General features: G+C 42.0%; 1 protein-coding gene across 3 annotated transcripts; it reads right to left on the bottom strand.

The window, feature by feature from the left end:
* Positions 1-286: 286 nt before the first annotated feature.
* On the bottom strand, positions 287-25451 carry d2hgdh (D-2-hydroxyglutarate dehydrogenase). Of its 3 annotated transcripts, none has more exons than XM_072573155.1 (10): positions 25381-25451; positions 23596-23958; positions 19286-19343; positions 18575-18714; positions 17866-18059; positions 16107-16275; positions 14006-14149; positions 11002-11144; positions 9198-9363; positions 287-2429 (listed from the first exon to the last, which is right to left on the bottom strand). In XM_072573155.1, exons 2-10 carry the CDS (start codon positions 23942-23944, stop codon positions 2167-2169), a joined length of 1626 nt encoding a protein of 541 aa, XP_072429256.1. In that variant the 5' UTR covers positions 23945-23958; positions 25381-25451; the 3' UTR covers positions 287-2166. The 3 variants fall into 3 exon arrangements, with proteins under 3 accessions (XP_072429256.1, XP_072429255.1, XP_072429257.1); XM_072573154.1 differs by having other exon boundaries at positions 24805-25447; XM_072573156.1 differs by lacking the exons at positions 23596-23958; positions 25381-25451 and adding an exon at positions 23365-23383.
* Between the last annotated feature and the right edge of the window lie 2488 nt (positions 25452-27939).

Raw genomic sequence — 27939 nt, 5'->3', positions numbered from 1 at the left:
GAATTTCATCTTAGCTCAGACTGTGCAGTGGTATTCACCAAAATTAGAATTAGATTAGATTGCTTACAGTGTGGAAACAGGCCCTTCGGCCCAACAAGTCCACACCAATCCTCCGAAGAGCAACCCACCCAGACCCATTCCCCTATATTTACCCCTTCACCTAACACTCTTGGATAAATGCATCTACAATAGATAGATGGTGAGGATGGGGGTCAAGTAAGTTTTCCCTCTGCAATTGTTTTGAAGATGAACAAAAACGAGGTGTTGCATTGTTATTTTGGTAAGATGCTTTATTGCACAAGAAGTAAAACATATAGAACATGAAATATGATTAAAGTCAATTGATACAATCAGTCTCTGTGTATTGTTCCAAAATTAATGTCCATGCTTACAACAGACCACTTGAAGGATTTGTATTTAACTTAGAGAGAGGCATGTGCTCCACAATCTGACCAATTGACGTGCAGGGGTTATTTCTCTCTCAGTCTCTGCCACTGCCTCAACTTTTTTCAAACCCAGTGTATTGACCAAGATTTATGGCGTTGATTTGAACTCCTGGAGTGAACCGATGATAACCCTGCACAAAATGAGTCAGAGCCTGAGCAATTTTTATCTTGCAGGCTGACAGGCCATTTCCTGTAAAAAGCAGCAGCTGATTGGTAGGCAAGAATGCTGGTATTGGAAGAATGCTACCAGTAACGAGGGCAAGGTGGAACAGGGAGCACTGCCACAAATTTGCAGTTGGGGGAGAAGTAGAGTCCAGACCAGCAGAGGTCCCAAGAGGGGAACCCAGGCAAGAAGCCCAAATATTTACAATGCTATATGCCTTTGATGAGGAGTCAATCCTGTTGTCCAGAGATAAGAACATGGGCAATAATGCTCACTGACTACTCATACCTGTCAGGCCAGCACAGCCTGACAGCATAGCACAACTCTAAAAGCTAAGAGTCCTTTCTTTATGAAATTGTAAGACTGTAAGATGGGTGCCCAATTTCAGCACTCGCACTTTCCCCCAACAATCTCAGCCCTGTTAAGATACTTCTCAAAATTATGGCTCTTCTGTGTCTGGGTTTAGATGTATTTTGATCATCAATCCCTTACCGATCCACAGAGTTACTCAAAACTAAAAGTAGTGACGACCACCCATAAAATAAGATACTGCTGGAAGACCAGCATAGACCTGGAAAGACTGGAGAGTTACAATACTTCAGCTGGGACACTTGTCTGAACTTCACTTTTAGATTTCCAGTGTTCAGTTTCTCTTTTTAACTCTGCTAATTCACATATAACACAACAACAAGCAGAAGCCACATAAAACCATGCTTTACTTCTGTCCAATCCTCCTCCCTCCTTTCTTGCTTGATAACACAATATAATTCCACACAGAGCTGGACAGGGAATATCAGCTCATCACTCAGTATTTCCCAATGGTCTGCACAGTGGTGTAAAGATTCAACACTCTGCTCTGAAACTCGCTCAGACTCCTGGACTGAGGTTGCCCAGTCTTTTGACTATAAGAATTCTGTATGAACTTTATGCAGACTCAATCAGTTCGTAGTGGACATGGGCCCATTGACAAAACATGTCACAGTGCCTGGTCACCTCTAAGAAGCTGGTGGCTTTAAAAGGGCTGGGCTGGGTAGCTAGTTGTCAGCCTTGCCTCACTGTGCCTTACCTCAGATTGCAAGATTATGGGTTCAAGTCTCAATCCAGAAACCTGCTTCCAGTGCATTGCTGAGGGAGTGCATTGTCACCGAAGTCCCATCTATTCTTGAGGCGAGTGTAAATTCTGAAGAATAGGAATAGATGTCTCGCTAGAATATTGGCCAATGATCAATAAAAAGCTGAAACAGATTATCTGGTCATGATCACACTGCTATACATGATGTGCATGATGAACTTGATATACATGGAACTGGTTTCCAGGTTTGTGTAATGACAACAATTAAACAGAAACTAATTAACTATGAAGTGTTTCAGCTCTCCCTGAAAGTGCGAGATAGATACACGTTCTATTTTTCTTCAAACAGAAGTGCAACTTGGAATTGATACTGTGTTAATTCTTCCTCAGCTGCAATTGTCTCCATCATGATGAGCACAAAATTAGCAAAAATCAAAATCTTGCAGCCAGGTCTTCTAATAAAATCTATGTTCTCATAAGTGAGTTCACTGAGTGAAGGCTGGGAGGGTTTTATAGGGATTTAAAATTCCTTTTGGATCCAGAATCGCTTTCATCTGCTGCATCATGTGCACTGCTGCCCTGGACTTACTGAAATAGATGCAGTTCTTCTTTTTGAAGCCAAGTCCATGCTCAGCACTGATACTGCCACAATGTTGTGCGATCCATTCATACAGATAGGGTTCAATGGAGTCCAGCAACTGCTGGTCAAATGCGGGAGACACAATGTTCAAATGTAAGTTTCCATCGCCTAGAGGAAGTTAAAAAAAAGACCTTTAAATACTGACAGCCCATTCCTCGCCTTTAATTAGTGATGTTGCTAATTATGTATCACTTACTTGTTTAATTATATATTCAGGCAATGGGCATTAATGAGGTTCTTGTCTGTGCTCTGGCCAAGATTCTTGTGGCATAGTGGTAGTGTCTCTACCTCTAGATCAGGACGGCTCGGTTCAATCCCACTTACTTCAGAGATGTGCCATTATGTCTCTGAACAGGCTGACTCAAATTATTTAAATTACAAATCAGGGGGTGATATGGCAGAATGAAAAGTTCCTATCTCCAAGCTAGAAGGTCTGGCTTCAAGTCCCATCACCAGCTGTGATGGCCATAGAGGTATCATGACATGTCAAATAGGTTGGCCCAAGAAACACACAAGGAGACTAGGAGGCCTTGAAGCACAGTGGTAGCTACCTCTAAGCCAGAGATCTAAGTTCAAGTCTCATCTGCCCCAGAGATGTCCCATACATTCCCGAACAGGTTGATTAAAAATAATTTAAAGGAGCAAATTAGTGGAGGTGTCGTTGGGCGAAAGTATACAATATGTAAGATTGGCTCTATAAATAAACAACTGGAAGTGTAAAAGTCATTTATATAAATGATTTGGATGTGAACATAGGAGATATAGTTAGTAAGTTTGCAGATGACACCAAAATTGGATGTGTAGTGGACAGCGAAGAGGGTTACCTCAGATTACAACAGGATCTTGATCAGATGGGCCATGGGCTGAGAAGTGGCAGATTGAGTTTCATTTAGATAAATGCGAGGTGCTGCATTTTGGAAAAGCAAATCAGAACAGGACTTATACACTTAATGGTAAGGTCCTAGGGAGTGTTGCTGAACAAAGAGACCTTGGCGTACAGGTTCATAGCTCCTTGAAAGTAGAGTAGCAGGTTTGAAATTAGATTAGATTACTTACAGTGTGGAAACAGGCCCTTCGGCCCAACAAGTCCACACCGCCCCGCCGAAGCGCAACCCACCCATACCCCTAACCTAACACTACGGGCAATTTAGCATGGCCAATTCACCTGACCTGCACATCTTTGGACTACGGGAGGAAACCGGAGCACCCGGAGGAAACCCACGCAGACACGGGGAGAACGTGCAAACTCCACACAGTCAGTCGCCTGAGGCGGGAATTGAACCCGGGTCTCTGGCGCTGTGAGGCAGCAGTGCTAACCACTGTGCCACCGTGCCACCCACGGTAGATAGGATAGTGAAGAAGGTGTTTGGTATGCTTTCCTTTATTGGTCAGAGTATTGAGTACAGGAGTTGGGAGGTCATGTTGCAGCTGTACAGGACATTGGTTAGGCCACTTTTGGAATGTTGCATGCAATTCTGGTCTCCTTCCTATCAGAGGATGTTGTGAAACTTGAAAGGGTTCAGAAAAGATTACAAGAATGTTGCCAGGATTGGAGGATTTGAGCTATAGAGAGAGGCTGATAGGCTGGGGCTGCTTTCCCTGGAGTGTCAGAGGCTGAGGGGTGATCTTATGGAGGTTTATAAAATCATGAGGGGCATGGATAGGATAAATAGACAAAGTCTTTTCCCTGGGATGGGACAGTCCAGAACTAGAGAGCATAGGTTTAGGGTGAGAGGGAAAAGATATAAAAGAGACCTAAGGAGTAACTTTTTCACGCAGAAGGTGGTATGTGTATGGCATGAGCTGCCAAAGGATGTGCTGGAGACTAGTACAATTACAGCATTTAAAAGGCATCTGGATGGGTATTTGAATAGGAAGGGTTTAGAGGGATATGGGCCAAGTGCTGGCAAATGGGACTAGATTAGGTTGGGACATCTGGTCGGCATGGACAAGTTGGACCAAAGGGTCTGTTCCCATGCTGTACATCTCTATGGCTCTGCAGTATTGGGAAATGGGTTTGGGTGGGATACTCTTCAGAGGGTCGGTGTGGACTTGTTGGGCCGAAGGGCCTGTTTCCACACTGTAGGGAATCAGGGAATCTGTGACTCTATGACCCAGCTCCAATTCTGTCCTTCACACAATTTGTATTTTCTCTTCACCAAGAAAGATGCAGCCAAATTCATAGTGAAACATAATGTAATTGAAATGGATAAAGAAAGCTAATGTCACCAGAACAAGGATACTGAGGGACGTAAAGGTAGAAATTGTGGAATTACTGTCCATAATCATCGAATCTTCTTAGATACAGGGTTGTTTAGGAAGACTGGAAATTTGCAAGTATTACATATTTGTTTAAAAAAGATGTCAGGATAAACTTAGCAATTACAGAACAGTTTATTTAACCTCATAATTGGGGAAACTTTTAGAAGCAATCGATTCAGACAAATTTAAAGGTCATTTGGACAAGTATGGATTAATTAAGAAAAGGTAGCATGGACTTGTTAAGGCAAATCACATTTAACCAACTTGATTCAGTTTTGAGATGAGCAATGTGGTTGATGTGTTGTATCTGGATTTCCAAAAGACATTTGAATAAGTGCAACATTTGGCAAGAAAGTTGAATCTCGTGTGAAAAGAGGATATATTGTTGGCTGACTAAAAGAAACAGAGTAGTTAACAGTTGTTTCTCAGTCTGGAGGACAACATACAGTGGGTTTCCACCCAGTGGTTTCAATTAAGACCTCGATTTTCCAATCTACATACATTATATAGACAGGCACAGTATCAATATTTACAGATAATACAAAATTTGAAAACATTGTGAGCTGTGAGAAGAGTAGTGATGTACTGCAATAGGACATAAACAGGGTTAGTACACGGAGTGAACCCCAAGCAGATGAAATGTAACATGGGGAAATGCAAAGTCATACAGTCTGGTAGGAAGGACAAAAAGAGGCAATATTAACTAAAGGATACAATTCTAGAGGGATGCAGTAACTTGTGCACAAATCGGTGAGGGTGACAGGGCATGTGTAAGAAACTGCTTAAAAAGACAAATAGCATTCTGGACAAAAACAGTGAATATTTTATAAAACACTGGTTTGAATTCAATTGGCATATGGTGTCCAACTCTAGACACCAAACATGAGGAAGGATGTGAAGAGTTTGGAGGGGGTGCTGAAAATTAATTATGAGAATATCTCCAAGGATGGGGGATTTCAGTTACATAGATTGGAGAAGAAAAAGTTGACTAGCTGTTCATAACATTATTCTGAATATTTGCTGTCTTGAAAACTCTTGATCAGTAGTTAAAAGGGACCTGAGAGACAACTTCTTCCACACAGAGGCTGGTACATGTATGGAACGAGGAAGTAGTAGAAGCAGGTACAATCATTTAAAAGACGTTTGGACAGGTACATGGATGGGAAGGGTTAAGAGGGATATGGGCCAAACGCAGGCCGATGGGACTGGTTCTGTTTAGGATATCTGGTCAGTATGGACAAGTTGGACTGAAGGGTCTGTTTCCATCCTGTATGATTCTAAATATACTCCTCTAAATAGTGCCAGGGAGGCAGCAAGTTTTAAAAAAATGTGGAGTAGCTTCATTCTAAACACAGTTCTGACAGAAGAGGCAACATGTTTAAAAAAGTGTGCAGAGAGCAGAGATCGACTTCATTCTGAACACAGCTTCAAGTCAGGACACGGCAAGTTTAAAAAGAGGTTGGACAGCAGGGAGTGGCGGGACAGAGACAGGGTGTGAAAAAAAAAGTTAAAAGGATTGTGTCTATGTAATGGAAGTTCATAAGGGGTTGGAAAAAGTTATAGAGGAGGGCGGCTTAGGAGAGTTTAATCCAGAACAAGTAATAGCACAGGAAATATGGCAAGTGCCAGGAATCTAATTTCAGGCACAGTGGGTAAGGGAACAACTATGGGAAGGGCGCCAGTCAGTGCAGGATTGGGGGTGTTGTTCTTAAATGAGTGCACTATAGTAACAAGGTATTGAGCTTGTAGCGCTGATTAAAATTGGCAAGTACAATGTCGTGGGTATCACAAAGATGTGGCTGCAAGGGGATCAGGGCTGGGAACTCAATATCCAAGGGATACACATCCCATCATAAAGAAAGGCAGATGGGCAAGTGTTGCCTTGTTAGTAAGAAATGAAATTAAATCAACAGCAATAAGTAATCTAGGGTTGGAAGGCATAGAATCTGTGCGGGTAGAGTTGAAGAACTGCAAAGGAGAAAAGACCCTGATGAGAGTTATGTACAGGCCTTCTAGTAGTGGTCAGGATAGGGAGCAGAAAATAAATCAGGAAATAGAAAAGACATGAAAGAAAGGCACGATTACAATAATCACGGAGGACTTCAACATGGAAGTGGCCTGGGAAAATCAGATTGGTAGTAGATAACAAGAAAAAGAATTTTGGAATGTCTCCCAGATGGTTTTCTGGAGCAGCTTGTGGTAGAGTCCACTGGGGCAGCAGGCAATTCTAGATTTGGTGATATCTAATGAGGCAGACTTGATGAGGAGGTTTAAGGTGAAGGAACCCCGAGGGGGTAGCAGCCATAATATGTTAGAATTCACCCTGCAGTTTGAGAGGGAGAAGCTGGAATCAGATGTAAAGTAATACAGCTGAGTAAAGTTAACTACAAAGACATGAGAGAGGAGCTGGCCAGAGACGATTGGAAGAGGAAGAAGATGGAGCAGCAATGGTAGATGTTTCTGGGGATAATTCAGGAGGTGCAGCAGAAATTAATGCCAAGGAAGAACAAACATACTAAAGGGGAGGATGAGACAACCATGGCTGACAAGGGAAATGAGGGTTAGCACAAAAACAAAAGAAAAAGGATACAATGTGGTGAAGATCAATGGGAAACCAGAGGATTGGGAGGCATTTAAAGACCAGCACTGAATAACTAAAAAAAGCAATAACGGGGAGAAGACGAAATATGTGGATAAGCCAGCTTGTAATATAAAGGAAGGTTGCAAGAGGTCTTTTAGATATCTAAAAAAAAGAGAAAGATTAAGGCCAATCAGGGATAATAGTGGGAAGTTGTTTGTGGAGTCCAAGGAGATAGGGGAAGTGCTAAATAAATATTTTTTGTCAGTATTTGCACTGTAAAAAGACAATGTTGTTGAGGAGAATATGGAGATACAGGCTAATAGACAGGATTGAGGTTCACAAGGAAGTGTTAGCAATTCTGAAAAGTGTGAAAATAGATAAGTTCCTTGGGCTGGGTGGGATTTATCCTAGGATTCTCTGGGAAGTCAGGGAGGAGATTGCAGAGCCTTTGGCTTTGATCCTTATGTTGTCATTGTCTATAGGAATAGTGCCAGAAGACTGGAGGATAGCAAATATTGTTCCCTTGTTCAAGAAGGGGAATAGAGACAACCCTGGTAATTATAAACCTGTGAGCCTTACTTTGTAAATGGGTAAAGTGTTGGAAAAGGTTATAAGAGATAGGATTTATAACCATCTAGAAAGGAATAAGTTGATTAGGGACATGGTTTTGTGAAGGGTAGGTATAAGACTCTGTTCAGGCTGCATTTGGAATATTGTGAGCAGTTTTGGACTCCTTATCTAAGGATCTGTTGGCATTGGAGGAAGATGCAGAGGAGTTACAAGAATGATCTTGGGGATGAAGGGTTTGTCATATGAGGAACAGTGAAGATTCTGAGTCTGTTCTCGATAGAGTTTAGAAGGATGAGGGGGGATATCATTGAAACTTACAGAATACTGAGTGGCCTGAATTGAGTGAACATGGAGAAGGTGTTTCCACTAGTAGGTCAGACTGGGACCCAAGGGAACAATCCTAGACTGAAGGAATGACTCTTTAGAACTGAGATGAGGTGGAATGTCTTCAGCCAGAGGATAGTGAATCTGAGGAACTCATTGCCACATTGTGGACTCCAACTTATTGAGTGTATTTAAGACACAGATAAATAGGTTCCTGGTAAGTCAAAGGATTAAAGGTTATGGGGAGAAGGCAGGGGAATGGGTTCAAGAAACATATCAAGCATGATTGAGTGGTGGATCAAGCTCTATAGGCTAAATGGCCTAATTCTGCTTAAATCTATGGTCTTATGCATTGGAGTTTTAATGAGTAGAGTTATATTATTCATAACTATTTACTCATCGCTAGAGTCAAACTACTTGTACCAGTAATTTTTGTTATGTATGGAAACCCAGTCTTTTCTTTCTATCAACCTGGGTCTGGAAATCAGGTAAATTGTGAATTCTGCATATTTTTCAAAATCTTCACCTCTTGTGACGACTTGTGTGAATTGTGAGGCTTGATTTCCAGGCCACACCAGTGACTCGTAACATCTAACAAAACTGACAAATGGGACTCAATAGTTTAGTATATTCAGATTTTCAGAAAGCTTTTGATAAGGTTTCCCACAGAAGGTTGACTACAAAGTTTAAAGCACATGGTATAAAAGTATAAAGCACATGGTATACTGGCTTGGATTATATGGATGATACAAAGCAAAACAGGAACATCTCATGTGTGGAAGATGTAAAATACTTTCAAAAGGATTTGAATAGGCTTAGTGATTAGACAAGAACATGTGAGATGGAATATGATGTGGAAAAATGTGAAGTTATTTGGTTGGAAGAACAAGGATGTACAGAATATTTCTTAAGTGGTGAGATGGTGGAAAGGGACTTGGGTAACCTTGTCAATAAGTCGGTGGAGACTAAGAAGCTATTGGAAAAGCTAATAGAATATTAGCTTTCATTGCAAGAGGATTTGAATATAGGAGTACTGAAATCTTGCATAATAACAGAAATACAAACAAAAGTAAATAGGAACCTATCTGAAAGGAATTCTTACTGTCTACCCAAATAAGCAGCACATCAGTAAATCTCACCAAGGTGCCCATAGCCAACGACACGTTTGGCCCTCACCCCCAGTCTGTTCCTCATGTCAATGACAATCTCATGGAATCTCTCCAGCGGTAAGGAGATGTCATATTTGTATACAAAGCCATCGTGGACCAGTGCTTCGGTGATGCGTTCCCGTAGAGCCCAGAGTGCCTTCAGAAAAGAAACAATTGACATATTAGAATACACAGAACCTCTAGCACATAAATACATCCTTGTGAATCCTCCTAGCAACTACGACTGACTGATTCCGACATCGTGTTTCCTTTTTACGGTTTAGCTATATGATGAATGCTTTCTCCACCATATACTTTACACTGTCCCCAAGGAGACAGTGAGTCAAAAGGCCTCTTTCTATGAAATGCACATCACTGAGAGAATCATTAAACTGAACCTTCAGTTATTGATTAATGCATGCCCACCCCACACAAGGCAGGTTTAGTTGCTCTAGCAAGTTACAGTTCAGAGGAAAAGAACAGGTTATATATACAAAGAAAAGCAAAAATACTGCTGATGCTGGAAATCTAAACACAGAGAATGTTGGAGAAACTCAGCACATCTGGCATCATCTGTGGAGAGAGAATCAGAGTTAACATTTAAATTCAATATGATTCTGAAGAAGAGTTTGTGTTTGTTCAGTTCAGTATACACACAGATTAGTGAAAGGTCAGACCTACAATAATGGTCAGGCAGTCTCATGGTGAAAGAAGATCTCACCTCATTAAGAACGGTTTTGGCTGTCCCACATTTTTGAGAAGGTGACCTCCACCTGTTTGTGGTCTTTGCATTATAAATAAAAGTACCCTCTCATTTACAGAGGTACCATCTGTCACAAAACGCTACCATCCTTGTGTACTCTCCTCACTGTTTTTCAGTCAATGGAATGGTGAAGGGTTTGTTACAGATACACATATGTCTCCTTGATTAAAGACAGGAGCAATATAGACACTAAAGGCAGAATTTAATCAGTTAGGCATGGGTCCCAACTGTGGAAGCAGAAACATGCATCACTCCTGTTGCATATAGACAGAAAAAACTTCAAGTTTAAAAGACATTTAGATAAGTACATGAATAAGAAATGTTTCGAGGGATATGGGCCTAGTGCAGGCAGGTGGGATTGGTTTAGTTTGAGATTATGGTCAGCATGGACTGGTTGGACCAACGGGTCTGTTTCATGCCGTATGACTCTATGACTGCTTAACTGGAGAACAAGGTTTGCGGATTTGGAAATTCATCTGGGAGCCAATCCTTGCTGTCTTTCTGCAGCATAAATATTTCACCTCCATCATTCACCACCGTCACCCTCCTCACAATTCTATAATTGACTGGGATCCTACCATTTCCACACTCTCCTGCAGACCAAACATCTCCTGGGACTACTGCCCATCATTCCGCACTTGCTGGGAATTCCTTATCACCTTCTTCCTTCCCCACCCTGTGCTTTGTCCTTTTTGCAACTGAATCACCTCTGAATCACTGTCTTGTCTGTTAATTCACCCAAAGACTGCATGTTTCGATATTTTCTTACTCAGAACTGCAGAACAGTGTTGTAATTAGAAACTGACATGTTACTTCAAGATGTTGTGGTTTATGAATCATATCACAACACACAATAATTAAAGATTTTACGCTAACAAACAACAAAACTGTAATAAATGGGCAGAAATCTAATAATCAACAATCAAATCAGCCAGATTATGCTGCTGATTTACTAACCCTTTCCTGTTTGCTCTATTGTATTCTCAAAGTTAGTTTCCATCAGAGCTGAAATCTGGGTTAAATGCACTCTACCTTGATCTTATTTTCCTCAGTAGCCACAGTTCCATCAGCTACGAGACCAGAGGTCATGACCTTCTCCAGGAAATGACTGAGTTTCTCTTGATCATGATCATCATTGGAGCCTGATGTTTCTATCAAGATGTAAAACGGTGTTTCTAGAGAAAGGTGAATAAGAGAATCCGTAGTTAATGGCAGCAACAGTACCAAATAGGAGGAGGAGTAAAAAGAGATGGATTGACAAAAGTAAAAAAAAATAAAAAGGAAGATGATGGGAAAGAGAGAAGCTTATCAAGGAAAGCCTGAGGAAACAGAAAAAAAGATATAGAGGGGAAGGATTTGCAAATGAGAGATATAAATAAAGAGAACGAAAATAAATAAGGTAAATCTGATCAGAGAAAGTGATAAAGGTTAAAACTCTACCCCATCTACACAGACTAGAAAGACCTGACACTCAGTACAATTTAATGTGGAATTTGAGCAATAATCAACTGCAGTTGCAAACATAATTAGACTTTAAATTTAAATTGTATTTTCACGACTGACTGTCAGGAACGATTACACATCCATTAAAAAAAGAGGAGGTCCTTGTTGATTTGTATATTTTACAACATTATTATAGAGTGCACTCCCCATGCACACGAGACAAGCATACAAAACATTTACGTATCAAAGTTAGGAAGCGCAACAGAGAAGCAGCGAGTCACTCAGTTGTATATTTTCTACACATAGTCGAGTGTGTATTTCCCACATCACATGATGCCCACATTCCTGAGAATTAATAAAAGGGCATTTAATATCACCATCTTCTGTCACTGTTTTACTGTTACAGAGTAACATCCTTTTATAACTCCATTCATCCTCAAGACAATAAAATTGTGACTGTCAACAATCGGTTTAAGATGAATTCCTTTTACAAGGGAATGAGAGCTTAGTGATAACGGTGGTATGTTACTGGACTTGTGACATAAGGTAGTATGAACAAAATAGTGCTACACAAATTGCTCAAATTGGTTAAGTTAGCCATCTTCAATCATATTGTGCCTGAAGTCTAACTCGGTTAATTCCAGTCAATATCATGGTCATCTCTGACTATAAAGGACAAACATTCCCCAGATAGTAATCCAGGGACCTTAATTCATATTCCATTGACAAACAAATTCAAAATCCACCATAACAGCTGTGGATATGGGGATAGATTTTAAATATTTAAAGTCAGTAGATCTGGAATAAAAAGCTAGTCTCAGAAATAGTGACCATGAAACTATCACTTGTTTCTAATATCCTTTAGGGAAGGGAATCTGCCATCCTTCCCCAGTCTGTCGACACGTGACTCCAGAACAACAGCAATGTGCTTAATATTTGAGTCATAGTGTGGAGTCACAGAATCACACAGCATGGAAACAGATCTTTTGGTCCAACTCGTTCATGCTGATCAAGTTTCCCAAATTAAACTAGTCCCACGTGCCTGCGTTTGGCCTATATTCCTGTGTGTTGCATCACAGAAGGCAGTGGCTACCTCCAACAAGACAAAATCTACCGACTGACTCTTGTTGCATTACCATCCCAGAATCCTTGACCATCGACACCCTGACAGTTACCACTGACCAGGAACTGAACTGGACCATTCAAATATATGTAACCTAAGGGCAGATCAGAAGCTGGGAATCCTGAAGCGAGTAACTTACCTCCCAATTCCCCAAAGCCTGCCCACCATCTACAAAGCACATGTTCAAGAGTGTGGTGGAATATCCTCCATAGTCGGTATGAAATGTAGCTCCAACAACAATCAAAAAGCTTAAGACTATCCAAGATAATGTAACCCACCTCTGTCATATTCAAAATTCACTCTCTCCACCACTGACGTACATTTATCTGACATCCAAAAACCAAAAAGCTCAGAAATCCGAAGGTTTTTGTGAACTTTTTTCTCATTGTTTGGCGTGCAAACAGTTAAGCCGAGTCGACACCTACTCAATGCGTGTCATTCAGATGCGAAGCACCGACTGGCCTGTCCTTTCTTAGAAATCTGCTCCTCCAGTAAGAAATTTTAAAATGTCACCATTAATCTGTTATTTATTCTGAAAACCGAAAAATTCCAAATTCCAAAAAAACAGCTAGTCCCAAGCATTTCGGATAAAGGATCGTCTACCTGTACCATGGAGGTAGTTTGTACCTGCTACAAAATACAGTGCACTGACTTGTCCAGGCTCCTTTGACAGCATCTCTCAAACCTTTCCCGAGGGCAGTAGATACATGGAAACACTGCCACCTGCAATTCCCTTCCAAGCCACATACCATCCTGACTTGGAAAAATACTGCCGTTCCCTCACTGTCATTTTGTTAAAAATCCTGGTACTCCCTTCCTACAGCACTTAGCCTCACGGACTGCAGCAGTTCAGAAGAAAGCAGCTCACCATGACCAGGGCATTTAGGGACAGGAAATAAACAGTGATGCCGACATCCTATTAACATTTTTTTAGAAACATCCAGTCTATACTGCAAAACTGTGTATGAGACATTGCTGTTGTCTCAGAACTATGAGTAAAGAGGTTACAGTCAACTGAATTAAACAAATGTGATGTTAATTACCACTCTTCACATCCACTTAGCTGTGAAATAAAACAATCAGCCAGCTGTATCAGACCTTGTTTCACTGAACAAAAATAGAAAATTGCTGGAAAAACGCAGTTTTGGTAGCATCTGTGTAGAGAAAGCAGAATTAATGTTTCAGGTCTCGTGACTCTTCTTGAGAAATTGTTTCATCAAATATTTGTCTGAGAGTTGAAGTACTCGTGCGAGAGAAACAACATTCAGTTCAGGTCATTAACTCCTGCCAACTGTTTAAGTAGTTATGTGGATATGTGATCACTCATAGTCTGATCGAATGGTGCAACAGGCCTAAGGAGCTGAATGCCTACTCCCATTCATCTTTGAGTTAACTCCCACAGTAATAAGAGGTCTACACCATTTATGGCATCTGCTGCCATAGATCCAAGGAAACCTAGGATCCTTTTACCTTGCAGTGGGTTTCGCAGTTTAAGGTGCTCGCAGACAACCTCTCTACAACTGTAATCCAAGAACTCAAACGCAGAGAGAATTTCACCCAACATGCTTTTGGATTCCTTGAATATATCCAAGATCTTCTCAAAACTGTCACAACCTTAAGAGACAAAACAGATCAATATTGTATATATTGTACAAGGTCAAAATACTCTGCTGATAATAGCTCTACCTCAGCAATATCTCCTCCACTGCCATTAAGTTAGCAGACATTCAGTACTGGAAGAGCAATTATTCTCCCAACTAAGTATTGGGAAGACAGCCTGTTTATTCTCTAGCCACTGACTGCACTTCTCTCTCAACAACTCCTTGAGGCTGAAACAGACTTAGTATCACATTTGACCCTGAGATGTGATCATGACTCCATATCAGCACAATCACAAGAATGCTATTTCAACATCCTTAACAGCACCTAACTCTATCCCTTCCTAGGCTCATCTGCAGATAAAACCCTCACCTCTACATTTTAGCCCAATCCTTGCTATTGTAGTGCATTCTTGGCTAGTGTCCCACAGAGATATCTGCCCTCATCTAATTCTGGCCCCCTAAGCTTGCCCAATTTTAATTGTTCCATCAGTGGCCCATGTGCAGTCAGCTACCCAGTACCCAAGCTCTAGAAATCACTCCATAAATCACTCTGCACCTAGACCTCTCTTTCTTTTTTGAGGTACTCTTTATACTCTCAGCCATGTGCCTTAATATCATTTAATGTGGTTTGAATGTCCAATTTCACATCATAATTTTTCTGTGAGCTACCTTGGTTCATTTTGTTATGTTATAAAGCAAACACTATAAAGAAAATATAACACCAGGTATATTTTAAAGGATAAAGCATGTACACTTTACAGGGTTAGCACACCACATGACTATTATACATTACTGCACAGATATTCTGTACATTGAGGTCATTCTGACTGAGATACGTTATTGCTGAAATATTATACAGGGCTTGGAAGGTAATCAGACAGAGGTACGTATCATTTGTTAAAACAAGGGAAATTTTTTTTTGATTCCCAATACATCCAAAGCAAATGTGTTTGTCCAATATGGACACAGAACAATGAGCTAAGAATGATGTAGCAGGTCCTATACAAGGGGGAAATTAAATAGTTGGAATGAGTCAAATTGTCAGAGTGGGTCATACACCACTTGTCCCCTCACTAGTGCTAAGCTAACTGAGAGTCTGGGGACACAACCTAGTGAAATCAGCCAGCAAGGGAAACAAGACTTTGGGTGGCACAGTGGTTAGCACTGCTGCCTCACAGTGCCAAGGACCCAGGTTCAATTCCAGCCTCGGGTGACTGTCTGTGTTGAGTTTGCACATTCTCCCTATGTCTGCTGGGCTTCCTCCCACTGTCCAAAGATGCGCAGGTTAGGTGGATTGGCCATGGCAAATGCAGGGCTATGGGGACAGGGTAGGGGGTGGGTTTGAGTGGGATCCACGCGTCACTTCAGATTCACCACTGGTTAAGGGACTGAATATCAGAAGAGGTCACCTTCCGGGTGAATTTGGGATAGTCAGCTTCTAAGATTGGACCCATGGGAAAAAGGCTGAACTGTTGCATTGAGCTCAAGTGGCACTGATCCCATGAGGTAACAGTAAGGTTGAAGATTTCCTGTCTGCTCCCACCATATAACTGGCTGAATCACTCAACTGTGCGTAGCTAATCATCTGGCTATAATATGACAGTATGTGGTTAGCTCTCCTGCTCATTTCCAGTCCTTGCTTCATCAGAACCTTGCCAATGTACAGATTCCACACTGGGAGTTCTGGTGTGTGTACGACTTCTGGAGTTGCTGTGGCGTGGGGAGGTGGTTTTAAATTTCGATGGCCTCAGAAAAGGTATTATTGATCACAGGAGGATCACCAATCACTCAGCTTTTAATATTTCAGAACAGTGGAATGTGAGCATTTTACAAAGACAGCAGCACCAACACAAACAAGATCCTCACTGGGAACTTCTTACTCAGCGATATCAGCTGGGTCTGAAGGGTGCACATATGGATTACGCTGCAGTTATTACACTTCCAAACATATGTATAAATACTGTCTTTACCTAGTAGTGCTACATTGACAGCAGGTGATTTTCTTGGACATAGAATAGACACAGCAGTGATGATTCCAAGTGTCCCCTCAGCTCCTATGAAAAGCTGCTTGAGGTCGTAACCTGTATTGTCTTTGCGAAGGGATGATAGACAGTTCAAGATGGCTCCATCTGCAAGTACCTACAAGCAAGAACAGAATACGAGTGAATGATGTATGAGAATAATTGAAATGACATTCACTGAGCAATAAGAACACAGAGGGGCTAAAAGATCCCCCACAGATCGAGTGGTAGCTCGAAATCAGTCATGACAAAAAAAAAAGCCTTATTGTTCCTGCTGTGGGAACAGTGAGAAACTGAAAGAGGTAGAGCACTCACAGATTTGACAGTGATGAATGTAAAGGTGACAGGGACAGGTTTGGAGCATGAGACTATTTGAGTAAGTCTTTGGGACATGGTAAGGACACAATGGGTCGAACAGCCTCCTTCTGTACTGTAAAATACTATGATTCCATGATTTCACAAGAAATCATGGTGCTAGAGAAAGCCAGCATTGCCTCTGATCCTGAACAGTCTGGACAATAACAGGAATAAATTAACAGAAGGAGTCACTTCACTCCTCAAGCCCGCTCTGCAATTCAGTAAGATCATGGCTAATCTGTGAGCAAACTCTGCTTATACACATTATATCCAATGATACCTTTGATTAACAAAAATCTATTAGCTTAAGATTGACCTAACTAACTGTCCTGTGTCAAAGAGAGTTCTAATCTTGTACCATCAAGTACAAATGTTTCCTAAATACACTGCTCAATCCTGGTTCTAACATTTAGACTATGCCCCCAGTCGTAGCCTAAAATAAATAGCTTCTCTCTATTTACCCTCCTGGTTCCCCTTAATATCTGAAAACCTTAATCGAATGATCCCTTCACTTTCTAATCTCCAAGAAACACAATCGTAGTTTTCGCAAGATCTCGTCATAATTTAACTCTTGGAATATAATTACCATAAATCTGTGCTGCACTCCTCTACATGCATTTCACTCAACTTTATTTTCTGTGCTTACCCGCAACATTTTACTTGGACTCCTAAGTCTTTCAGGATCTCCACCGTTCCTAGTGTTTCACCACTTAGAAACTACTCTGAGCCATATCTCTAGGTTTAACGTGAATGATCTCACACTTCCTTACACTGAAATCCATTTACCATAGATTTTTTCAACTTAATTAATTAATTAGTTTCTCTTTGTAATGTAATGCTTTTATCTCCACTGTTTACAATGTCATCTATCTTTCTGTCTTCAGCAAGCTTGAATATGAGGAAGGGTCACCGGACCTGAAACGTTAACTGCGATTTCCTTTCATAGATGCTGCCAGACTCACTGAGCTTTTCCAGCAACTTCTGTTTTTGTTTCTGATTTACAGCATCCGCAGTTCTTTCGGTTTTTATTGAACATGTGGTTCTTTATGCCATCATCTAAGTCACTTATAAATAGGCACTTATTTGAGGGACTGGTACCATTAGTCACATCCTATCCATTACCCCTACTCTCTGAATTCTGCCGCTCAGACAATTTTCTAAGCAGGTCAATAGTTTCCCTCATTTCTATGACCTTCAGGTTTAGTGAACAGTACCCAGACTTAGAAGAATGAGACGGTAGAGACAGAGATGGATCTGGAAGTGTATGTTTCAGCAGCAAGGGATTCACAGTAGTTTATAAAACTACTGGATTGTATCTCATCACTGTCAATGAAATATCGCAATTTCTTACCACTTCCAGTCCCAGTACTGTCCCACGCAGGGAGCCATATCTCAGCAGTCTCAGTCCACCAGCATTGGTTGACACATTCCCACCAATGTGGCAGCTCCCTTTCGACCCCAGGTCAAGGGGCATGATGAAATCTTGTTCCTCAAGGTAATTGTTCAAGTTTTCCAAAATGCAGCCAGCCTCACAGGTAAGCACTCCTGAAAGCACAGAGACAAAAGAGTTTGAATACCATCCCTATTTTATGGCACCTTATCCTATATTTTCTGCTCTCCTGTCATTGGGGTACAGTTCCCGCAGGGACCAGACTCCTTTCTGAGCCTCACCCACATGGTCCTATATCACACAAATCTGGGCTGCAGGCACAGGATTGGAGGTCAACACAACCATGCCTGATTCCTTCTGACTCAACAGACACTAATTTGCAATCCCTCCCTCTGTCTCTGTCCTGCAGATTCTGAGCACTGTTGAGGGCAGCCAATTCCACATCAACCTGTTGTATTTGAGACTGAACAGTCAATCTGGACTTGGACAGTGAATCCTGCCATTAACTTGTCTGTGACAAGGGGAATATTTCTGTATTTGGGGGAGTGTTGCAGTGTGAATAATTAGTTGGAATCACTCACAGGATTTAACATTCTTGAAATAATAGCAGTTATTGGCCAAGGGTTGAAGGTTACAATTTACAATTGTCAGCAATGAAAATTATTCTTACCAGTGGTACTGTTGAAATTGATTATGTTGTCCATTTGAACGGTTGAAATAATTATCTCATCAAACACTGGCACACTCCCTCCCACCAATCCAGTGTTGCCACCCTGAGGATTCACAGCCAGGTTCCGACTGTTACAGTATCTGACCAAAGGAAATAGTATACTGTCATAGTCAAACATACCTGATCATCTTAATCATTAACAAAGTCAATCCCACTATGAACGTTAATGCCATTCCCACAGCGAGTACCAGTATCAACCACATGTCCAAGGTTATCAATAAGTACAATACCACTTTATGCAATTAAAATGATTATGGCACAGAAGGTGGTGATTTGGCCTGTCATGTGTATAGCAGCTATCAGCAAGAAAATGTATGTTTGTCCCAGCTTTTCCCCATAACCCTGCAAATTATCATTAGAAAGTACTAAGATTTATTAGCATTTATCAACAGTCAATCACACTACGTGGTAACCCCAATCACACTGTGATACTCAAGACTTTCACACACAGGGTCCCAATGAATGTATTTCACCCTTGCTCTGTTTTCTCCCGATAGTCTGCAATCCACACAGGACCTCAGGCATACCTGTAAGTCATACACTGTTTTGCTATGATAGACTTGAGGCTAGTCCTGGCCCACTTGTGCTTCTAGAAGTCAGTTTGTAATCAACAATAACATTAGGTGAAACGATGACTGAAAGTGCACTTACCTTAGAATCTGAGAAACCTCCTCCGTTGTCCGAGGTCGCAGTAACAGCTGGCTGCGCCCTGTAATTCAAAAATAATTTAACTGAGTTACTGATCAATGAATAATTAAATTAGTGTAATCATGTAATAAATAACCATTACCAGCATTCTCAGTGACATTCACGCTGTAAACTAAAAGCTTTGAATACCAGTTAGCAATACCCAGCCTTGTCTGCTCCTGTAGACTGTCTCAATCTTGCTGGATAATTATATCTACAGTTATGATCCAGTATCAGTGCTGCTGAATAGAAAGAAATAATTGTCTGAGATAACGTTAATGTTTCCAGATTGTATATCACTCCTGGTGTTGTGCAAAATATGAATCATCCATGAGGTCCCAGGCAACATCCTAATTTCCTTCCCCTAAAGGACACTGTTTAACCAGATGGATATTTATAACAATTGACAATGACAGTTGCCATTAGGCCAGTTTGCTTTTTTTAGACTTTTATCAAATTCAAATTTCACCATCTGCCACGGTGGGATTCAACTCCATGTTCCAGAAGCATTACCCTGGGGTTTTAGATTTCTCATCCAGTGACAGTGCAAAAATGCCACTGCATCCCTGAATGGGGCAGTGGTAACAATGGTCATTTACCTATTGGCCACTACTGACCACACTCCTGCTGTTCACACAATTGGAATCAGGACCTACACCAAGCTGGTAAAAGTCTTACTACTCAGCAGTATCCTGAGTAGTCTCCTCTCCACTACAACCTCTGTAGAACAATCATGTTCTTCCTGTAATATAGAGAACAAAACTACACACAGCATTTTGAACATTTTCAACATAACCTCCTTCTTCATGTATTTAGATCAAATTCCCTACAATGTGGGAACAGGCCCTTCAGCCCAACAAGTCCACACCGACCTTCCAAAGAGTAATCCACCCAGACCCATTTCCATCTGACAATTGCACCTAACACTATGGGTAATTTAGCATAGCCAATTCGCCTGATCGGCACGTTTTTGGACTGTGGGAGGAAACTCACGCAATCACAGAGTGAATGTGCAAACTCCACACAGACAGTCATCCGAGGCTAGAATCAAACTTGGGTCCCTGGCGCTGTGATGCAGCAGTGCTAATCACTGATCCACCATGCCGCCCCAGCCATGTAGGTATTCTATCAACTAGGCAAAAGTGAGGACTGCAGATGCTGGAAATCAGAGTCTAGATTAGAGTGGTGCTGGAAAAGCACGGCAGGTCAGGCAGCATCCGAGGAGCAGGAAAATCGACGTTTCAAGCAAATGCCCTTCGTCAGGAATGAAGGCAGGGAGCCTCCAGGGTGGAGAGATAAATGGGAGGGAGGTGGGGCTGAGGAGAAGGTAGCAAAGAGTACAATAGGTGGATGAGGGTGGGGATGAAGGTGATAGACCAACTTCATCCCCACCCCCATCCATCTATTGTACTCTTTGCTACCTTCTCCCCAGCCCCACCCCCTAACCATTTCTCTCTCCATTCTGGAGGCTCCTTGCCTTCATTCATGACGAAGGGCTTTTGCCCAAAACGTTGATTTTCCTGCTCCTCGGATGCTGCTTGACCTGCTGTGCTTTTCCAGCACCACTCTAATGTAAGTATTCTATGCCTCAGCTAATAAATCACATATGCCTTCCTAACTACTTTATTTATTTCCTCCTATCTTCAAATATATACACCACGGTACCTCAGATTGTTGGTACTTTACAGGGCCCAACCATTCATAGTATAATCCCTTGCCTGTTATCTCTCCAGGTGCATTAACTCTCACCTTTCTGGGTTGAATTCCATTTCCTACTATCTGCCCAACTGACAAGCCCTTTGGTATCCTCCTTAAGTTTACGACTATCAATTTTTGTGTCACCCACAAACTTCTTAATCATATCCCATACAATTAAGTTCAAATAATTAACGCACATTATAAACAGTAAAGGTCCCAGCACCTAACTCTGCAGAACCTCAGTGGAAACAGACTTCCATTCATATAAACATCCCTGTACAATCACCTTCTGCTTCCTGCCACTCAGATCAAATGAGCTCTTACGTTCTTGACCTGTCCTCCATGAAGAACCTCATCAAAAGCTTTGTTGAAGTCCATATAGGAGAAAGTGAGGACTGCAGATGCTGGAGATCAGAACTGAAAATGTGTTGCTGGAAAAGCGCAGCAGGTCAGGCAGCATCCAAGGAGCAGGAGAATCGACGTTTCGGGCATAAGCCCTTCTTCAGACCATATAGACCACAATAAATGCATTAGCCTCATTAACACTCCTGGTTACCTCCTGAAAAAAGTTATTGCATTTGTTAAACATAACCTTCCCTTAACAAATCCACACTAACTATTTCTGATTAATCCATCTTTCCAAGTGCAGATACGTTCTGTCCTTTAGATTTCTTTCGAATTACTTCCCCAACAAGGAGGTTAGATGGACTAGCCTGGAATTTCCTGCCTTGTACCTTCTTCCCTTTTTAAATAATAGAATAATATTAGCAGTTCTCCAGTCCGCTAGCAACTCACCCTTTGGCAGAGAGGCTTTGAAATTATGATCAAGCCCATGCTCTCTCCTCCCTTAAGAGTCTGTATTATCTCATCTCGGCATGCAGACTTATCCAGGTTTAAGGCTTCTAAACCCCTTAATACTTAGTATCTCTCTCTTTCTGTCTCTGTTAATTTCATCTGATATTTCACCATCCTCCATTTTATACCTACGCCATAGCACCAATACATGTATTCAATGAGGACTACCAACATCTTCTGAGTTCACACACACATATTACTTATATGGACCCTAATGGGGCCTACTCTTTTCTTAGATATTCTCTTGTCTTTGAATATTTAAAATATCACTTTAGGTTCACCTTTATTCTACCTTTACTTCTCATACACTCTCAGCTTTGCGAGTTTTCTTCTTGAGATCCCCCTGTATTTTGTATACTCCTCCAACAGCTCTGCTAGGTATCCCTGGGTATCTGCCTTAAACTTCTTTTTCTTTCTTAAATACTAATCTTTATGTCCTTTGACATCCAGAATTCCCCAGTCTTAGTTTAATTAGCATTTCCTTCCCAGCTCATCTTCAGCTTTTTTCATAGCTATCCCGAACCTAACTGTGTTACAGTCACTAAAACTAAAATGCTTCCCTCCCGACTGATTCCCCTTTCACTTGACTGGACTCACTTCAAAATATTAAGTCCTCTCTTTTGCTCGGCGAAAAAAAAATCCCCTGGAGGTAAGTTAAGAATTTTGGCCCATCTATACTTTCCATACTAAAACTATCCTAATTAATATGTAGATAGTTAAAATCCCTGACTATTACTGTCTTATTATTCTTTCACTTTTCTGAAATTTGCTTGCATATTTGATCTGCCAACTCTCCTTGACTGTTTAGGGACCTATAGCAAATCTAATAGCATGTTTACACCTTTTGTGTTTCTTTACTTCTCCCCATATAGTCTTATTTTGATGACTCTTCCATAAATCTCGTCTCTCCTCTGTGCTATAATTGAATCCTTGATCAATACTGCTTCTATCTCCTTCTCTCGTTTGTCTGAATACCCTACAACCAGGAAAACTGAATTGCCAATTCTGTCCATCTTTTAGCCAATTTTCAGTCATAGTTATGGTATCATTCCCATACATGCCCTCAGCTCATCTGATATATTCCTCAGGCTCTTTGCATTAAAATACATGCCGTGTTCACTGACACAAATAATTCAACCGTGTCTGCTCATTGCTGATTTTTGTCAACTATTAAAAATTAAAATGAAAATCTTAATTTGTAAATCACTATTTTTCTCACACAATAGCTTCCATTAGCATTTTTTTCATTTTTAGGTATTTCCTGCTCTTTGCTTCAATATGTTTATGAGAGATATTGATGTTAGCACACACATACTCCTGGGCGTCACAAAGAGCAGCCTCTTTCTTATCTCGTCTCTGCCTTCCAGTCTCACTGATTTACATTTTAGCTGCGACATCCATCTCAGCTCTGTCCCCTCTAACTACTTGTCAGACTCCCAATCCCTTGCCAATCTAGTTTAAATCTATTGCAATAGCATCAGCAAACGTACCCGCAAGGATGCTGGTGCTGTTCCTGTCCAGATGTAACCTGTTAATTAAACATTTGGTTAAATTCCTCCATGTGAAAAATCAGGTAGAAGTTGTAGTTAGTACACAAGAAAAGATTAGGACAGCTCCCTGCTTGAGTAAAAGTCAGAGAATCCACCCAGGGGACAAATTCTGGGATGATCATGTTCCTTCACACTCTTGCCTGAACACAACCAATACAAATGCAGCTGTACCTCGCATTGTCCGCAGCCAGTCCACATTGCTCGCTTCCAGAATATCGGGATCAGTCACCACAGAGCCAGGCAGGAGTCCATTGAAGAATGCTATGTCTTCTGTTGTGACAGCAGCAAATCCTAACCGTTGGACATTGTATCGGACATGTGTGAACTCCACATCTCTGCTCCTGTAACCAGTGGTCCAGTGGAACTGTCTCTTCCTCAGCTGTGGCTTGCTGAGCATGGATGAGATGTGGAGATGGGCTGAAGATGCCATTGATTTTCTGCCAGAGAGATGCAGCCACCGTTTACACAGAGCTCTGCGGCACTGCATTGCACAGCTCAGGAGGACAATGGCATAAGCCATGAATGCCTAATGCACTGGAGACAAAAAAAAACATCAGCAGAACCAAGCAACAGGAAGATGGATGGACATCTTAAGATAATCCAGAGATAGAAAGGATAAGGGGCAACTCACTAAATCCAATGACAGGAGGAGACAGGGACAGACCATGATATCCTAATCATAGGAGTATAACAATTTACTAAACTTATCATGTGTGTGTGGCTGGAAGAGCTAACCAGCCTAACCACATTTTTGGCTCTTGTTCTGTAGCCCATTTCAATGTATCAACACAAAGATAGACGGTATTATGACCTGTGCAGACAGACAAAACTACACAGAGGTATTATAGGTTCTGAATGTGGCAAATAAATTTCAATGCTTGCAAGTGTGCAGTCATCTTCTTTGGGCTTAAGGGGCTGAAGGTGGTACTCTTTCAGAGGCGAAAATCTATAAGCAATGGAAATCCAAAGAACTCAGACATTCTGCTATCTAGGTCATGTAAGTATATATAAAGGGTGATGGTGTTTATGTCGAGAGGTCTAGAACACAAGGGAGTAAAAGTTGACATCATCTGTACAAAGACTTGGTGACACTTCACCTGGAATAGCTGTAACCAATTCTACGCATTGCAGAATGATGCATTCACCTGGAAGGATGTACAGTGTAGAATGACTCCTAGACTTCAAGAGTTAAATTAGGAGAACTGACAAACTGGGAGAGGAATATATTTAGAGTCATACAGCACGGAAACAGACCCTTTCCCAACTCGTCCGTGCCCACCAGAACAAGTCCCATTTCCCTATGTTTGGCCCCTATCCCTCTTAACCTTTCCCTTCCATGTACCTGTCCAAATGTCTTCGAAGTGGTGTAACTGTACTCACCTCTGCCACTTCCTGTGGTTCCATACATGCACCACCCCCTGTGTGAAAAACTTGCCCCTCAGGTCCCCTTTAAATATCGATCAATAATTTTCAAGATAGCAAAGGCTGAGGGAAACTATTTCTACACATTAGAGTCCAAGATGAAGCCACAGTTAAAATAGAAGACCATTCAGGAGTGAAAATTAGCAAACACTTCAGCAGGTAAAGCTGGAACCCTCTCCTGTAAACAATGCCCTGGCGATTGCTAATTTTAAATCTGAGGTAGAAACATAGACTGACAACTGGTGGATTTTTGCCATTGAGAGGAGCAGAAGAGAGAGCAGCAAGTCTGACGGGCTGAACGGCCTCCAGCTGTACCGGGAAGATGTCAGACACTCTCCCCGCGGGCTGCAGCAGCCGTGGAGGGAGCGGGCAGCCTGAGGGGGCCGGGGTGATATGCCAACCTCGGCCCGGCCAAGGCGGCTCCTTCCTCCGCTAGGCCTCGGCCTCAGCCTGGACCCTAACCTACTGCAGCTGCCGCCTGCAGCGGCCTTCAGGCCGGGCAAGCGGCTTCCCGCCAAACGGCGGCGCTCGTACCGTGGCTGGTCGGCAAGAGGAGCAGCCGCAGCCGGAGCCTCCGGGCCGGGCCGGGACTGGATGGTGGTGGGAGGAGCGTGTTGTCAGGAGGAGCGAGAGGGCAGCAGCAACATGGGACAGGCCACAGGGTCAGAGGGACTGGGAGAGAGGGATAAACAAAGGCAAGTGTGTGTGTAAGACAGCTCAATCACTGGACAAGCCTCAAGGCAGCCAACTGAGATGGGCTCCTACTTATTTTATGCTATTCTATGTCTCAGGGTTATTCCAACAGCAACAGAGGTTGTGGGTATGGCATTTACCTGAATCAACCTGTTCGGAGATGGTGCTGCACAGGCGTGGATGTTGGAGCAGGCGAGGCGTGCAACCCACTTAATGCAATACCTTCGGGGCTGGTTTCTAAAGACTAACGACATGAATCGGCAGGGAGAGTGGCACGGAGGTGGTGATCTGGAGCCTGGAGGTGCCGGTGTTGGACTGGGGTGGTCAGAGTTAAAAGTCAAAAGTACAAGACTGTGGAGCTGGAAAAGCACAGCCAGTCAGGCAGCACCAGGAATACGAAGGGCTTATGCTTGAAACATCGATTCTCCTGCACCTTGGATGCTGCCTGACTAGCTGTGCTTTTCTAGCACTTCACTCTTTGACTCTGATCTCCAGCATCCGCAGTCCTCACTTTCACAAAGTTAAAAATCACAGAACACCAGGTTATAGCTGTGATAGATGATGAAGGAGCAAAGCTCCGAAAGCAAGTACTTCCAAATAAACCTGTTGGACTATAACCTGGTGTTGTGTGATTTTTAAACGTGATCTGGAGTGACAGGGCACTCTGTGGGCTGAATGGCCTCTTGTGTGGGGGGTCAGGATGCAAGCTTGAACCTGGCCACCCTTCTGTCAGTTAGCCACAGAATTGATAGTCCATGCAGCACATTATCAGATGTGCACAGACAGTTGGAACAGTGAGTGAACCTCTGTTTCTGGACTGTCATCCCAACCTGCCAAGAAACCCAAAATCCACACCATGCTTTCTCCTCTGACTGTTGTCTTCACATGCTAGCAGACTGTATCCTGAGTTCTAGGACTATTTATACAAAAATTGCTGGTGAGAAATCAAGAGGCAAAAGTACTCACTGACTGTTCACTCTATCTTGGAAGGTGAATGCAACAGTTGTATATGTCACGTGACCAGATGTCACATGGTCAAATCTCCAGGAATGCTTCCAATTTGAGTTGGCACCCTTGAATTATTAGCCTGCTTTTAAATTGTTTGAGGAATACATGTTCTCTCCAAAACTGAAGATGCACTTTTCTTCAAATACAGCCATTGCATCTTTTATTTACAGCTGAGGAGGGAAGGAGGGAATAAACTCTGAATACATTGTAAAATAGTATGGGAAAGGTAAATCCAGGAAGTATTTTAAATTGAATTCTTGAGTAGGACAAAAGGACACAGATTCAAACTAAAATGTAGTTTTTAAGAACACCATTGGGAAACCATTTTTTAGCTGCTCTCCACCAAGATTGATTCCCTGGCTTGATGGTAATGGTAGAGTTTAGGATATGCAGGGCCAGGAGGTTTCAGATTGTACTAAATTATGATTCTGCTGCTGATGGTCCACAGCACCTCATGGAGGCCCAGTCTTGAGTTAAAAGATCCGTTCAAAGTCTGTCCTGTTTGGCATGTGTCATATAACAGAATGGTGGTTGTTTTCAATATGAAAGTGGGGTTTCATCTCCACAAGGACTGTGTTGTGGTCCCTCTTACCAATGCTTCCACAAATAGATGCAGCTGCGGCAGGCTTACTGGTGAGGATGAAGTCAAACGTTTTTCTTTTGTCGGTTCTCTGACCCTGCATCAATATCCTTTAGGATTCAACCAGCTCAGAAGTGCTGCTGCCATGCCATTCTGTGGTGGATGTTGAAGTACCCCACCCATTTTATGCCCTTGTTACCCTGAATACTTCCTGCAAGTGTTGTTCAACATGGAGGACATATTCATGAGGTCAGGGAAGACCAAGCATAATCAATAGATTTCCTTGCCCATGTTCAACCTGATGCCTCAAGACTTTAACTCTGGATACCATAATGGTGCACACTCCCAGGTAAACCCTCTGCCACTGTCACCACCTCTGCTAGGCCTGTCCTGCTGGTTGGACTAGACATATTCAGGGATGGTGGTATCTACGACACTGTAAGGTATGATTCTGTGAGTATGACTATGTCAGGCTGTAGCTTAACTAGTCTGAGACAGCTCTCCTAATGTTAGCATTAGCCCCAGATATTAGTAAGGAGGATCAGTAGCTAGTTTGCTATTTTCATTTCCTGTGCCTAAGTAATTGCTAGGTGATCTGTTTGGTTTCATTTCTTTCTTTAGATTTTGTAGCAATTGATAGAACTGAGAAGCATGCTCGGCCATTTCAGAAAGCAGTTAAGAGAGAACCACACTGCTGTGACTCCTATAAGTCATATGTAGACCAAACCAGGTAGGATGACGGATTTCCTTCCCTAAAAAAGAACTTGTTGAGAGAGTGTACAACAATATCACAATTATAGTAAAAGACAATG

Source organism: Chiloscyllium punctatum, chromosome 6 (assembly GCF_047496795.1).
Source record: "Chiloscyllium punctatum isolate Juve2018m chromosome 6, sChiPun1.3, whole genome shotgun sequence".
NCBI classification, from domain to species: Eukaryota; Metazoa; Chordata; class Chondrichthyes; order Orectolobiformes; family Hemiscylliidae; genus Chiloscyllium; species Chiloscyllium punctatum.
The sequence above is the reverse complement of the archived record's forward strand: the minus strand, read 5'-3'. Positions and strand labels throughout refer to the sequence as shown.

What these genes read in the sequence shown, in the direction of transcription:
- d2hgdh (XM_072573155.1), bottom strand. Translation starts at nt 23,944, where the DNA reads ATGGCTTATGCCATTGTCCTCCTGAGCTGTGCAATGCAGTGCCGCAGA. An exon ending in GAGGTTTCTCAGATTCTAAG is followed by an intron (nt 18,715 to 19,285) that starts GTAAGTGCACTT and finishes TCCTTTGGTCAG; the next exon opens with ATACTGTAACAGTCGGAACC. An exon ending in CAATTTCAACAGTACCACTG is followed by an intron (nt 18,060 to 18,574) that starts GTAAGAATAATT and finishes CTGTGCTTTCAG; the next exon opens with GAGTGCTTACCTGTGAGGCT.